The 16,437-nt window shown below is 35.4% G+C and overlaps 2 protein-coding genes across 8 annotated transcripts in view; one reads left to right on the forward strand and one right to left on the reverse strand.

Moving 5' to 3' along the window:
- Positions 1-143: 143 nt before the first annotated feature.
- LOC100247708 (uncharacterized) lies at positions 144-9,604 on the reverse strand. The gene is made up of 5 exons (XM_002264434.5): positions 9,217-9,604; positions 5,830-6,029; positions 5,289-5,390; positions 747-798; positions 144-636 (listed from the first exon to the last, which is right to left on the reverse strand). Exons 1-5 carry the CDS (start codon positions 9,308-9,310, stop codon positions 524-526), a joined length of 561 nt encoding a protein of 186 aa, XP_002264470.1. The 5' UTR covers positions 9,311-9,604; the 3' UTR covers positions 144-523.
- Positions 9,605-10,267: 663 nt separating this feature from the next.
- LOC100244294 (uncharacterized) overlaps positions 10,268-16,437 on the forward strand; it is a 63,389-nt gene continuing 57,219 nt past the window's right edge. For 3 of the 7 annotated variants that reach the window (XM_010667109.2, XM_010667110.2, XM_002264689.5), the window contains exon 1: positions 10,272-10,623. In XM_010667109.2, coding sequence (XP_010665411.1) covers positions 10,426-10,623 — 198 coding nt within the window. In that variant the 5' untranslated portion in view covers positions 10,272-10,425. Of the gene's footprint in view, positions 10,624-16,437 lie in introns of all 7 variants that reach the window. The other 4 variants (XM_059734634.1, XM_059734632.1, XM_059734635.1 and 1 more) reach the window with 3 other exon arrangements.

Here is a 16,437-nt window from a genome sequence, read left to right on the forward strand (position 1 = left end):
TTCATGGGCGACCCAGCTTTCAAATTGACCCGAAGAAAATAAAGTTATTTACATTTAAGAAGATAATCCACACCTGATATCAAAATAAGCTACAGGATGAAGCAAAAGTTTGAAATGGGAAGTAACAGTTTATGAAAGGATCGTTAAAAATCTCACATGCCTCAAGCAAGTATCAATTCAAAAGCTCACCTGCGCTGGCAAGTTATTATTCTTTTTTCCAATGAACAACTAGAAAGCAGGCTTGTGGAAGTTTACATTTCATGAAGTGTGGGAATAAACCATATCTGTTAATCTTATCAACATCGTATTCATCAATCTAATGCAACAATTTGGTACAATTACAACTCTGCAACATGACGAGAATTACGCCTGGAACATGTATTAGCTCATTTTCACCGTCCATCTGTCGAAATTGTGAGTCCAGACAGGATGAAGAAATAACAGTTCGCTTGGTTCCACTTTCCACGTTCAAATTTATAAGATTCTTTTCATGAGGTTCCTACATGTATAGCTCCAGCAAGGTTTAAGGACCTCCATGACGATGAACAAGTACTGACCGATAAATGGCAGCAATATGGAGGAAACAGATGAATGCTATAATGAAATCATCCAAAAGACCTAGGATTCCCACAACCCCTGTGGAAGACCAATGATAGTTGATAATCTTTATATTAGAAGATTAGATTAAAAAAATAAACAGTCAACAACAACTAATCGACAAAGTGGGAGTACAGGAAGGAAAATACCTTCTGGAATAATGTCTACAGGGCTGACTATGTAGATAATACTTGTTAACATCTGCACATGATAAATGTAATAAGAATCCTCTATAAAAGATGGACTACAAGTAGAAAACCTTAAGTAAGCACAAAGATTGTAGTGTATAATTGAGAGGTAGGTTAGTGATTAAAGGAAATATCAGAAGATAGTAACAGAGAAAAGAAAAATAGCTATTCAAATTACAAGAGTTTCACCATGAATGTCAACATAATCTATGAAATAAACTACATACAATGCTGCCAAAATAATCCAATGCTACCAAATCTGACGTATGCACATCTGCAGTGGCAGATATGGTCCTCAAAACTCTTGCATAGCATATGCCATTTTTTCACTTTCAGCAATTACTCCCCCTATAAAACATCTGTGGTTACTCTTGAGGCTCCAGAAAAACCTTGGGCATGCCATCACTAAACCTCAAAAGGTCTGAATGATTCTGACTGTTTGAGCTATATGGTGAGCTGAGAGCATTTACATGACAGGAAACTAAAATAGATAAAAAACATCTGATTGAAGCTATCCTTTAGCTCTATTCTTGCGTCTTTGAGACTACAAGTTTCTAGTCACATATGAAGCAGAGCAATTTTTACTTTCAGACAATCATCATATTCAAGAGACTATTGAGGAATATGGGAGTAAATATCCTCTGGAGTTCATGGTTTCAGTTGGGGCTGCTATTCTAACCATTTTACCACAACAAAGAGGATGGTAAATCCAAGGGCAGCACCAGAAACCCCCACTGCAGTTTGCTGGTTGTCTGAATCCCATGCAGCATCCCAGAAAACACAAGTGGTCTCTTTCAAAGCCAAAATATAAATGATCTCTTTCAAAGACTTTAAGGACTCATTTTTCTTATCTTTAATTGGAGACTCATGATACTTCCTGTTCAAGATCCACCACTATTTAACTTGCCAACCAACATGATGCTTCTTGAGCTCAAGGAGCTACAGAGACACATCGCCTTCCAAAATATATCAAGCCACAAGAAGAAGCAATAAATGATTTTATTCCCACCTGATTTCGGCCATCCAATGTTTTCTTCCTTTAAATAACTCAAATTGACATTTCTAGCAAACCAGATATCTTGAACCTCTAGCAAATAAAGGATGATAAGAAAAATTGTTATTGGGCGACTGATTTAAGACAATCTAGAACAATACTGAACCAGTGTAAGAGCTCTCTCACTGGAAGTCTTGGTCAAATTACTAGAAAAGTTGCCTCAATTAGCAATATGCCAGACATTTTTTTATAGGCAAAGATAATATTGAAGCACTTAACAAAAAGTGAGCAAAGGTATACATGGTGTAGACAAAGGTGCTAAGGAAAAACAAAAAACAACCACCCCTACCCAAACTTAAAAGGGCCTCTCAAAATAGTGTGCAACACTTGTTTTATCCCAAAAAGAGCATAACAATGAAGTAGCATATGATCAACTGTTTCTTCCTCGTCTTTGCACAAATAGCATCTATTCAGAATTCAACATCCCCTCATTCTAAGCTGGTCCAATGCCAAAATCCTCCCCCTAGTAGCTTCCCATGCAAAGAAACCCACCCAAAGATTCCAAACCAAGCTTGTAGGGAACGCCTCTGAATTTTCAAAGGAAAAGGACTACATAGACTTAACAAAGAACTTGCCACATCTAGTGCACTGCCAAACCATCTTATTCTCTATACCAATGCAAAACAACAGCACCTGTAATTTCCTGAAAAAGGTCTCGACCTCATCTAGTTCCCAGTCATGAATCTGTCTTGCAAACCTAGGGTTCCAACACCTACCCTCCCCAGTCTGCTCCCACATCTCAGCTACCCATGCATGTTTGGAGGAAGCTATTGAGAGTAGCATAAGGAAAGCCTCACTTAAGGGTTCATCCCTAAACTTTAAGATGCCAGCTATGATGTCTGATTAAGTGAGGAGATGTTAATGAAGAAAGAGAACAAAAGTCCATATAAAATGCATATAAGGATCAACGAGAGTGGAACATGTTGCCAAAGGGTTATCAGATATTGGTGTTGGTTCTAGGATTTCTTACAAAAAGCCAAACAAAAATGTTTTGAGACCAAAAAACCTTTTACTATAATTTTAGACATTTGCAAGTGGCCCCTTTAACTTCTCATATTTTACAAAATAAATTAATAAATTCTCTATTTCTAGAAGCCCCAATAATTAGCATTACTATAATTCAACTCACACTGTTTCTTTAACTCAGCCTTTAAATGAAAATGTCTTTCAGTTAATCTATACATAATGTTTGGACACCGAAAAATATTCTGGTGGTCCAACATATACAACACCTAGACTCACCCAAACCGAATGATGATATCCAAGTTCATGTGATATAGGTCAGGTGACCATCATCATCTGTCTGAACAAAATGTACAGTCTCTGATCCATTTCCATTGCAAGTTATTTCCCCCATGAATCATCCTTTTCTATCTTCTGAATTTCCTAAACTCCTTTTACCCATCCAGGGTTTCTTTTCCTTTCTGATCCATATTAGAGTTTCCTCAACTATGGATATTTCACCTTTAAAAAGATGTTTTCAACATTTGTCATTATAAAAGATAGAATTTGCCAATCTTCTCTAAATTTCATTAATGAGCAAGTAGCCTAACCCCAAATCTTTAATTCAATTAACAAATTTCCATAAAAGCTTGTAAAGTAACATTTCAACTCTTTATAAAGTAAACTGCAAATAGGAAATGAGAAGAAGACATAAAGGGTGGTAATTAGCCAACCTCTCAGTAAATGTCTCCCTTGGAAGTTGGAAAGCCCTTTTTACCTCAATCGCTTTCCCGATATAAATAAAAATTTCCAGAAAAAAAAAAAAAATTAAAGTCATTTGAAGATGTGTGACATGTGTCTCAGTTGCAGTATGATTTAAAAACAAATAAACTAATAAAAATCTAGCTCCAAAATATACTAATTTTACGTCTTACATGCAAACTCCCATGTTGCACACTACCGTATAATATAGGAAAGGTGATCCTGTTACTACCTCCAATAATTTAATCTCCACTTAACACCACTCTAATTTTGAGGCTAAGAAAGATATTTAGACATAATAAGTCTGCATTCCTATTAGCAACATTTTTCCCAAGACATGGACACTGAGATGGCAGCTTCTGCCACCCACTTTTGTCCCAATAGATTCTGACTGAGGCTCCAATACTAAATAGAGAAAGGTGTTTTTTCTTCTTTCTGCTCAAATCAAAAGTGATTGTCAACTTCTTGATTAGAAACACACATATTTTGAGCACTCCTGTAAGTAACACTAGCATGATTTGTAAAGCTGTGTGTGAAGCAAAACCAATGCAATAAGCATTATTACATAGTTCAAGAAATAAACCTTTATAGAACCCAAATTTAATTATATTAAATAAAAGAAATGTGTGAGATGAGATGTTCCTTAGAAAGAGAATATACATGGATATAAGTAGACTAGATGAACATAGAGCTCTGTTCAAAAACAATAAAACCCACCCATAGATCCCAGCTTCCAAAACATAGGAAGTCCACAATAACTCAAGAGCATTTAATAGTATTCTCCAAGGATCAAATATGCTCAGGTAGAGAAGGAGACTGTGACTCCTTCAAGAAGAGAAGAGAGGCTGACGCAAAAAGCTCACTATCTTTGACACCAAGGAAAAAAGGAAAGAAAAATGCAAGTTTTGAGGAGATTGCATAGAGGGGGTGACAGAGGTGCTGACCACAAAATTATGAACTTCCCCACAACATTATAAGAACAATTTTAATAGTATTCTCCAAGGATCAAATATGCTCAGGTAGAGAAGGAGACTGTGACTCCTTCAAGAAGAGAAGAGAGGCTGACGCAAAAAGCTCACTATCATTGACACCAAGGAAAAAAGGAAAGAAAAATGCAAGTTTTGAGGAGATTGCATAGAGGGGGTGACAGAGGTGCTGACCACGAAATTATGAACTTCCCCACAACATTATAAGAACAATTTTAATTTTCCAAAGCACCACAAGCCTCCTCAAAATTTGAAGATTTCAGATAAAGTACAGGGTGCATTGATAGTTCTATCCCTTCCCTGAATTTAGAGAGAACAATCACATAACATCACACAGTTTTGAGGAATTCTTATGCCAAATTCTATTATTTAGTCATTGCAAGTATATGAGAAAATTTAATGATGTTCCTGCAACAGCTTCGAAGGTTTGAATTCCTATAGGAGGTCTAAATAGGCTACAAAAGCTTCAGAAAATTTTTAGAACTGCAAATATAGCATATATCAGCTTAAAGATAGCCAAGAAGTACACAGAATAATCCTAATACATATTAAAATATAAAAAATAAAAAATGGGGTGAGGAAGACAAGAACCATGTCAAAAGAAAAGGATTATTGCTAAAATACCTAATGAACATATCATTAATATTGCAGATAAACAAGGAAAATGTTGTAGACAAGCATGGATTTGTGTTTATGTCGAAAACTCAAATAAATGGTACTATTGCACTGGTTTTCATAATTGTGTTATATTAACTTAACTGCAAAATAGACTCGTGCCCTGATGAGAAGAGGAAGAGATCTTTGAGGATCCATCAATTCTCGCAACAACCTCCGAAGGAGAAAAGGAAGATCTCGCATTCTCTGTAAAAGGACAAAACATTTTTCAAATGTCAATATATTCTCTGGTATAATGTTACATTCTCTGTGGAAAAGATAAATCATCTTCAGAAAAGATAAGCCTTGAATCTCTGCTAAAAGCTACGAGACCTAGCCAGTGCACCATGAAAGTTTCCACCTTGACAAATTATTATCATCATTATTATTTGGATAGATAACACTTTTTAAATTTGGTCTTCATTAAGACTCGGATCTGGACATTCCACATCCCAAATCCAGACCACTGCCACTTGAGCCAAGACTCAAGGGCCTGTTATTGCAAATTATATCAACATAAAATGTTACCCACTGAATCCCAATCTGGAGCAGCCAAAGTTTCATACTTTTAATCCAATATTATTTTCAAATGCAATGCAATTTCATAGTCTAAATAGGAAACATTAAAAAACACATAAATATGTACCTGAAAGAGACTACTGTCACATCTACCAAATAAACGGTTATATCGTTCTACCCTTCCTACTATCGCAGAAACTTCAGGATCATTACACTGCCGTTGTGAAGCCCCAGCAGGAACCAGCAAAGTAATCTGACGACGGCATAGAGGGCATTTGCATGGCTGAAGTGCTGATCCATGCTGCCAAACAAGTAGAATACAATTCCCTAAACAAAGAAAGGTACCACAAACAATCATCTCACCATTCAACATAGCAGTTACAAATGAGGAATTACATCACTACTATCTCAATTTTTCCCTAAACTTTGGACAGAAAATTACATCATTACATAAAACAAACAGAAATTAAAATATTCAGTCTGTTTCATATAAATCCTGACACAAGACAATACAAGAGGGATAAATTGTGAATTATGAGCATAGGAATGCTAGGAGTAACATTCATCCTTCGTGGGTAACTAGTATATATGAAATTGCAATTGAATTTATGGTTCCTTTTTTGGATGGCAAATAAAGTGAGTAGACAATATAAAAAACCGCCAAAAGAAATAGCACACCAAAGTAGATAGGACAGATACAATGGGCAAAAAAGCACAGCCAAAAAGGAGGAGGCACAAAAATCGACTCCCTCCCTGTATGAGAACCCAATCAATCTACAAAATCAATTAAAAGCATTGAACCTTCTTCCATGTGCAACTAAACCACAAGAAAAGATTACCAAGGAAAAATCTTTTCAGCCTTCAGTCAAACTGGCCCTCATTTTTAAACAATCTTTAATTCTTTTCCTTTCATATTGTCCCATAAATGCACCAAAGAATGGCTCTCCACACCACCTTTTGTCTTTCCACACAAAGAAAGCATATCAAACAAAAAGATTTTCTCTGACCATGAAAGACAATACCTAAGATATGTCAAACGAAGAGAACAACAATTGCCATAAAATCCTTGTTATTTCAATTATGGTTCCATTTTTTATAGACAAATAAAAGAGAATATATCAAAAGCGCTAAAAGAACTAATGCCCAAGAGTACATAGGACTTATACAATAGGCGCAAATAGGCAAAGCAAAAAGGAGGGAAAACAAATTCAATTTATGGTTCTTGTAGGTTTGTACATTTCAATTTCCAGTAAATGGCAAAGGCATCTTGAGTTTGAGTAATTTGGCCCTTCTATTTCGTTGTGTAAAAGTATACTTTTCATGAAAAAGAAAAATGGCACCTTGTGTTTAGAGCCAATATACAAAGAAATGACGTATAAGAATAAAAAAAAAAAAAAAAAAGAAGCTTGGTTGTGCTAAAATAAAGAATCCAAAAACCTCAAAAAAGAAACAATCCTGGCCACCCCTGCAATCAAAACCCATGAAGACAAAAAAATTTAGCACCACCATTTTTAGAGCTGTAGTCAGTGGGCAGATTTATCTGTGGCCAGGGAAGGCATATAAGCTCCCCTGACATTGTCTCTTTTTTTTCTAGCTTGATTTGGGGAAAGTTCAGATCCACCTTTATATGGACTATTTGCTGGAGTTGAACATATTATCAAGAGGGTCTGGCATTTCTTATTGAAGTTTTTCTAGTAAAATTACCCTTTTTTTTTTTTTTTTGACCTTTCGATTGTATAAAAGACTAAAGTTTTTTACAAGATTTATTAGATTTCTTTTCAAATTTTTTAAAAATGTTTTAAATTTTTTATCAACCTGACTGAAACTTATATTGATAACTTTTCTTACTAAAAATATCTTTTTACTAAAATAATTTCTCACAAAAATAAAAACTTATTTTTTTTAATTCTTTTCCAAAATATTTTATTAGAATTAGTTTATTTGATACATAATGCACACTAGCAACCAAACAAAACCTGATATTCTTGACAATTTCCCCCAAATTCCCAATCACACAATTTCAAATACCCACAAATAACCTAAATTGTACCAAAATAACTAAATTATGTACTTCCTAAATGCATAAGAACCACTGATTTTGATCTACAATCAAAAGAAGATAATGTTCATGTAGCTTAGCCAAATCACACACACACGCACACACACACACACACACATATATATAATTAATGATAGACACTAAAGAGGAGAAGCAATCCTTCCAAGATGTACAGTTATTGATAGTCCCACCATAGTTTCCTTCAGGACCTTCACAGGGGAGTTCAGCTGACACCTCTTTATCAGGGGATTTAGCTGTGTGTGGCACCATTTATGAAGCAGCCTTTCCCTCTAAAAGATAGATACATAGAATGATGTCGGAAATAGTAAGGTATTCCTCTAATAGGAACCACCTTAGAGGCTAAGAAAACTTTCATGCAAGCAATAGGGGCATCAAAGGGGCTTAAGGATTGAAGTGAAAAATCTAGGGATACACCGACAGGAATGGCACCATAGTAGACCCCTTAATTTATACCTTTTTTGGGTTTCTTATCTCATAAAGTTTAAAAATTTAAAAGAAAAATAAAGAAAGAAACAAAAATACCAAGGAAAAAAAAAAAAAAAAACCACCCATGCAAAGGAAGAAACAAAACAAAAAACAAAAAAGAACAAAAGAGAACAGAATTGTTACACAAATTTCTTATTTGACAGCAAAGTAAATATAGTTGTTTCGAAATAAAATTTGTTTACCCATGAGTTCACAAACATCACAGAAAGCACATCACCTTAATCTTTATCGGTTCAAATCTTTTTTCTTAAAGAAAAAGATCAAAAATCTATTGTGATCCAATGCTTTTCAGCACAAACAAACAGAAGAAAAACAACCAAATTTCCTCCCCTCTGTCTTATAGGAAAAACCAACCAATCTTTAAGCATAGGGTTTCATCTTTTGTTCTCATTGTAGTCCTGGACTTAGTGATCTGCGATATTCCGCACAACAAAATTTCCCCTGCTCGTTCTCATTTTCCCCTTTCTAGAAGTTTCCGAACAGAAAAAACAAACAAAACCAAAAAAGGCATGATGCACATTTCCATCATTTTCCTTTACTTTCCTTTCCCACGTTCTTTTCAAATTCCAAACAGAAAGAAATTTTCTTTTTCCATTTCCCTAGGGTTTCTTAATCTTCTCTCATTTTGGCCCCGAACTATTGTGATTCGATGATTTTCTGGACAACCAAACCGTAAAAGGAACCAAAATTCCTACTTGTTCTTGTTTTCTCTCTCTTCCACGTACGAATGTGCAGTGTACATTTTCTCGGGAACCGAATAGAAAACAGAGGAAAAACCGACAAATTTTTCCTCCCTTTTTCACTCTCCAGTCTCTTTGACATTCCAAAGACCAATCAATCTAATTACAAAAAATAAAAGAAAAGAAAAGGAAAGAAAAGAAAACGAAGAGTGCACATTTTCGCGGAAACCAAACAGAAAAGGAAGGAAGAAAATGAAAGACAACGAACCGCAGAACCAATGAGAGCAATTGGCTTGAAAGGGGATGTTGAAGCCTCCATGGCATACACTGCAGACGTCATTCGCTGGTGGGCCCTCCTCCATTGCTTCCGATGCCCCCTCACCTCTCTGCTCTCCTTCCTCTTCTCTTCTCTTCCCTTTCTATTCCAATGGAGTGGGGCCTCCCATAGATCTTTCCGTACGATGTGCAGTGGTTGGACCCCCCCGATTTTGCCACGTCAGCATGTAGCAGACCAAAAGGGATGACTTCGGTGATGAAGGCAAGGTTTTGCAGAGATCCTTGGAATCCAACGGAGGAGGAATATTTTGTCAGCACTCAAGGGATTGTTTGCCCTTTTTCAACTTTTAAGATGTTATTATCGTTATAAATATTTGATTAAAAGGGAGTACATAATTCCTATATATTTAAAAAAAAAAAAAAAATTTATATATATTTTTAAAGCTTATATATATATATATATATATATATTTTAAAACTTAACAAAAACAACTCATATTTGTTATTCTTTGCCTCACTTTATTTTTTAAAATTATTTTTAAATAATAATGATCAAATAATATTAAAAAATTTTAAAAACAATTTTTTATTTTTTAAAACGAAAAACTGTTTTTGAATTATATAGCCAAACATACCATAATTCTTCCAAATTTATATTTTTAGTTATGATTATTTATTAAATAGTTTTAAAAATAATGGTAAAAAATTACATTAAATTATATTAATTGTCTTTTTTTCTTCTCAAATTAATTCATTTTTTAAAAAGATAAAAAAAAAAAAAAAAAAAAAAGGGAAAGGAATGAACATATGGAATGCTGAAGTAGGGTGTTAATATCTTAAATTTCATACATGCTATGCCTCCCTCCCATTCATTGCTCATGATATTAGATATGTGGATATCTATTCACAATACCCGATAAACAATGGCCGAGTCAGCATCTGGCTTCAACGGTTCAATCTTTAATAAAAAAATAAAAAAAATATTTTATAAATAATAAATACAAAAAAATTCTTTAAAAACACAGTGGGGTCATCTATTTGTACACGTCACACTCGTCTCCTTCGTTCTTCCATCTTTTTACCACTTATCCGTTACGAATTTAGTCGACCGTTGGACTTGTGCAGCTGGCTTTTCAGTCTTTCACTCGACTTTTCGGACAACTTTATTTTCTTTGATATAAAACCCTAAGAACAAATTCAAATGAGTGGCCTCAATCTCAAATTTTCATCCACCTTCTTCACTGCCTCTCTGCCTCTAACCCAATCCCAAATTCCAAACCCTAAATTTCCTCAATTCCAACAATACTCTTTCAGAAATCGACAGACTAAACGATGTGGTTTCATAGCAGCACATGCTGACTCTTCCGGTCTTCCGCTCCTCCCATTTGATATAAACCAGGTGAGTTTCAGAACCGATTCTTCTTTCTCTTCTGTGCGTCTCTCTTTGTTTTTCTGGAAAGGGTTTTTTGGAGAATTTCTTTTCTTTCTCTTTTCTTTTACGAAATAATTTTGCTAGACGTGCTTGGAAAATGTTGGTCTTGATTCTTTGTTGGAAAATGTCTTCCTGGAAAATGTTGTCTGGGATAATAATTTTTTTTTTCTATTATTATGGGGGTTTGAGAATTTCTTTTTATTTTTAGGGAAATAATTTTTCTAGACGTGTTTGGAAAACATTGATCTTGATGAGTCTTTGTTCGTTATTTGTTCTCGTGGAAAGAATTTTCTGGTATACAGAAAAAAAAAAATCGGTTTTATTATGGGTGCTGGATAATTTTGTTTCTAAGAAAATAATTTTTCTAAATGTGTTTGAAAAATGTTGGTCTTGATGATTCTTTGTTAGTTTGTTTTCGTGGAAAATGTTTTCTGGGATAATAATTATTATTTGTTTTGTTATGTGGTTTGAAGAATTTCTTTGTTCTTTTTTCATAAGGAAATAATTTTTCCAGACGGGTTTGGAAAATGTTGGCCTTGATGATTCTTTGTTGGTTGTGATACTCCTATGATCTATCTCTTCGCCATGTTTTACTATCTGAAGTTGGATTGTTGCAAGTTTTATTTGTTTCAATGAAAAATTCTTTGTTTTCCCGGATGGGTGTTTGGAAAATTTCTTGGAAAATGATTTTCCTAGAAAAATATTACTCCAAGTGGGTTTGGAAAAAGTTGGTCTTAACAATTCTTTGTTCATGAGGAAGGCTGTGATTCTCATATTACTTTGCAATGTTTTGACTATCTAGAATTGGATTGCTGTAAGTTTTATTTGTTTTCCAGGTGGTTTTTTTTTTTTGCAAATGACAAATTCTTTGTTTCTTGTATGGGATGTTTGAATGATTTTCTTTCTTTTAAGGAAATAGTTTTCCTTAGAGTGGAGTGGGGGCCTCATGTTTGGAAAATATTGTCTTTAACACTTGTTTGTTGATAAAGATGGTTTTACAACTTTTACAACCTAAGATTGGATTGCTGTAATTTTTGTTTGAGCTCTAGAATTTCTGCTCAAACTTAGATGAGATATGTGTTGGCTTATTTTGGTTTGTGATTGAAATTTACCATATTTTACTTTAGGAATTGAGGAGAAGGATGGTGATTACCATGAATTAATTTGTTCATATTTATTGCTTGGTAATCTTTGAACTTTCTGGTTATATTCATTGCTCTATCAATTCCTAATAAATGACAAAAAGAATTCTGTCAGTTAACCTTTGTTACGGTACATTCTAGTATCCATGGGACAATTTAAGATCTTGTTAAATTGTCAGAATTTATGCTCATATAAAGACTAGTTTTTTGCTACATACTCTACTTTCTTCTTATCTGCACTTCCTAAAAATAACTTGTGAATGAGAGTAATGCAAAAAACCATTGTTTGCCATGGAACTGATTTTTAATGCCTTGTAACATTGCTTGGTGTTTGCACTGTCTTGGTACTTTTGTAAGAATCACAAAGTTCTTAGAATAGTATACTTGAACCTTGAAATTGATATATATTATGACATGTCGCACCATGGTGCTAAGTTACTTGGTTGGTATTGAGTTCATATGGTCTGTTAAGAATTAGCAGCAATTGGTCAAAGTAATATTGAAACTTTAATAATGAATATATGATGGGACTTTTTGGTTTTTGTTTTGAATTATGGGCAATTGTAATATTAGCATGCTGAATGTCTGATCGAAAAAATATACTGATGGAGCATAAAACTAGTGTCAAACAATTGGAAACTAGACAACTTGGTTTCCTTTAACAATTAACTCAAATCCATGATGAGCCATGCAGAGACAAACATCTCCTTCAAATATTTCATGACTAACTTTTTTATTATCTTGGTTGGATAACCCATAAGGAAAGAGGGTAGTAAAGAGTTAAAGGCACTATGAGGATGAGGAAAACCAAAATGATAAAAATAATTAATAAAAAGTAAAAACTGAAAATAGAAAATTGTTTTTGAGTTTTTATGAAAAGGCAATCATGGATTGTAATTTATAGAAAACATGGTCTAAGAGTGGACGGGTGGGTGGAAAAGGAATGGAGGCAATATAAAAGGCAAAAGAGAATGGAGGGGTTGAGCTCAAGTGGGGGTAAGAGTGGATTGTAATTTATAGAAAACATGGTCTAAGAGTGGACGGGTGGGTGGAAAAGGAATGGAGGCAATATAAAAGGCAAAAGAGAATGGAGGGGTTGAGCTCAAGTGGGGGTAAGACAAGGTGAGGGGTGGTCGTTTGCTTTTTAACAATGCATTGATTATGTACCCTAAGTACAAAGTGTTGAGCTACAATGATAACCTATTAAGCCCAGTGTTGATCTATAAGGAAGGCCTAGCTAGAACTAGAGTAGAGGTTGTGCTGGACCTAGAGTAGAGGTGGAAAGATAACAAAGAGGACATGTCATAATGATGTGAGGTGTTGTGATTTTCTAAGTGATCGAATGAAATAGACACCAATAAAACCTATAACTTTAGCAATGTGGAAACACGTGGGTTGGTTGAGAAGGTCCCACACATATATGGTCTATTTGTATCTTGTTTTACTCGCTTAGATCTCTTGGTTGGTTGAATTTTTAGGTAGAAGATTTTTCCATTAAGATTCATTAAAAAACACTTCTCAAGTACTTACATCTTAATTTAAGAACCTGATTTAAGCATTGGAAACTCTTCATTCTTGTCTTGTATCAGGTCTTAGACTTATCAAACTTGAACATTAAAAAAATAAAAAGAGAATGATTTTGAAAGTTCTAACACAACTAAATTGGAAACTCTCCATTCTTGTCTTGTATCAAATCTTGGACTTATAAACTTGAACATCCAAAGAAGAAAAACAAAAAGAATGGTTTTTTAAAAGTTCTAAAGCCAACTAAACTAAACATGAGAACACTTGTGTGCTATAACACCAAAGAACTGAACTGCTACACACAATGAATCTGCCGAAAAAATTAGCTCTGGGGTACTATTGAATTTCTCCTTATGAAACCGACACATAGAGTCCTCTATCATATTCAAATATGACCTTTTATGTGTTTTACAAAACCCTAGGTTCAAGGACACATGGTGGGATTGCTGGAGTCAAACAAAATTAAACAGCTCCAATGCATCTCCACTTGGTGTAGCTACCCCACAGGTAGGCACAAAAGACTGACCAGGGAGGGGCATCCACTTGAAGCACCCACCACAAATGGGCACTCAAGGTGGCACAACAACCTTGTTTTGTGTTGTATGCTGCAAATCTTTGCTTTGCCTTGCTGCTTGATTGATTCTCACTTTGAGATTTTGTGCACTCTTAACCAAAGATGAATTCCATGTGGAAACTTCTAGTTTTGGTTGCTTGGTGATGCACCTGGAAAACATTGCAAAAAGCTCAAAGAACTCGAGAATACGCCACATTGGGAGATGACTTAAACTCGAGGAAATGAGATTGCTCCAAAATATAACTAAATATTGATAGTAGGAGAAGTTGAGAGAGTTTACTAGTGGTTCGAGATATAGTGAAAGTTATGGCCTTTTTAGAGTGTGATGGTAAACAAGGATTTATATATAAGCTCACGAGGAGAAATTGTAAATGAAAAAATATCATATAAAGAAAATGAAAACAAAATTCGAAACTTAAAATAACATTGTAATATATCTTAAAATAACAAACTTATTAGGAGAAATAACTCATAATGGAAAGAGATGAAAGATATGCAAGGAGGTGGAGGCTTTGAAGCTTACATTTGAAATGGGGGTTACAAATCTAGAGAAAATTTTTCAATACTTAAAAACTGAGGCCAAGGCTTTCTTTACAAAAGATTTAGAATCTTGATAATATACACTATTGAGTATTCAATGAATGGTGAACAATAAAAATAACTTTTTTTATTGTAGCTTCACACTTTTGGCTTTTTCTTGGAGAATCTTTAATGTAGGCGCACATGCTAAAGAAAATCAAACTTTTGACTTAAAAATTGGATAGAGCTTGTAATCTTAGACATAATTACTATTGTTGAAAAATTTTATCCTGACAAATCTAATTTTGCTTTATGTGCAATCTTATTTGAAACATAATTGCTTTCATTGAAGAATCTTATCTTGAATTTCTAACGAGGGAGGATTCCTTCCTTCACAAACATAGTCAACCTCTAAATCAACATCTTCATCTTGAGAGAGGATGGGGACTGTCTTGGAGGAGCTTTTGATATTCCTTCATGGTCTTAGCTACAACATGTTGAGCTTGGATTTGTTGCTTCTTAAGAAGGAACTGAGGGAAAGGCTTTTGAATGGTCAGGGCGATATAAGAACAAACATTGTGGAAAAATTGATAGTTCCTTGGGGGTAATGAAAGGTTTCTGAAAAGTCTCAAAACCTTGAAAAAAGATATTTGGGAGGATTAGTAGGACCAAAATAATTCCACCAATTGTGGAACAAAAATGGCAAGGATAACTTAAACTTGGATTGGGAATTGAACATCCATGAATGATGGAAGTTCTTATTCTGAATGAGAAAGGCATTAAACCATGCCCCTTGATAATCCTAAAAGTTAAAAAATCTTGACTTAAAGGGTTTGGAAAATTCCCTTGAATGATGATTAGGATTACTCCCCACTATGAAACTATGGGGATCTTAAGGGGTACATATGATTAGGATTCCCTCGGAAAATTCTCTTGGATAACTAGGATCTTAAGGGTTTGGAAAATTCCCTCAGCCCCTATTGTGAAATTGTAAAATTAGGATATGACAAGTGGAGTATTGAAACCCTAAATTATTGAATTTATCTAGATAACTCTTACAGGGTTAATCCATAAGGATAAATTCATAAAATTCTATTCCTAGCGATCTCTCTTAGGGTTTCAATATTAAGATTTTTTTTGCTTATAATGAGAATTGTTAGAAACTAGTGCGGGATTGACAACCTCCACAACTTGTTTTCTTAAATAAGAAGAAATGTATGCCCTTTGGAATGTAATGCTCATTCTTCTTCCTTCCAAAAAAGAAGTGGTGGTCATGGCACGCGTCATGTATCTTGGCTTGGGTTGTGGCACTTGTCACGTGTCTTAGCAGGGGCTATGACACGTCACATTGTCATGGCATGGTTGGTGGCATGCATTAGGTGTCTTTGTTCTGGCCATGGTTGTGGCACTCGTCACATGTCTTAGCAGGGGTTGTGACACGTCACACCGTCGTGGCATGGTTGGTGGCACGCATTAGGTGTCTTCGCTCTGGCCATGGCACCATGGCATGGGTGGTGGCACGCGTGATGACACGGACAATGGCATGTGCGTGGCCCAAACGGTGTAACTCATCCTAGCACAGCCACGCGCCACGCATCATGTGTACTTAGGCCACCATGACATAGGTGAAGGTGGCATGCGCAGCGTCATGCGTCCTGGCATGCGCATTATGGCGGCCACATGCCTGATGGCATGGACGGTGGCATGTAAGATGTGGATAGTGACCATGACACGCGTCACGTTTCTTGGAACGGGCCGTGGTAGGGGTCATGCCACGTGTCATGGCATGGGCAGTGGCATGCCTCATGGTGTGTTGGACCATGGCCACGCACCATGGCAGTGGTCGTGACATCTTGGCACACATCATGTTTTTCTTCACATAGGTCGTGGCACCATGGCATATTGGTGTGCCTCATGGCACGGGTGGTGGCACGTGTTGTGTTTTCTCTGGCCATGCACCATGACAATGGTTGTGGCCACGTATCACGTTTCTTAGCATGGGTCGTGCCACCATGGGATGGG

Source organism: Vitis vinifera, chromosome 18, assembly GCF_030704535.1.
Source record: "Vitis vinifera cultivar Pinot Noir 40024 chromosome 18, ASM3070453v1".
NCBI lineage: Eukaryota > Viridiplantae > Streptophyta > Magnoliopsida > Vitales > Vitaceae > Vitis > Vitis vinifera.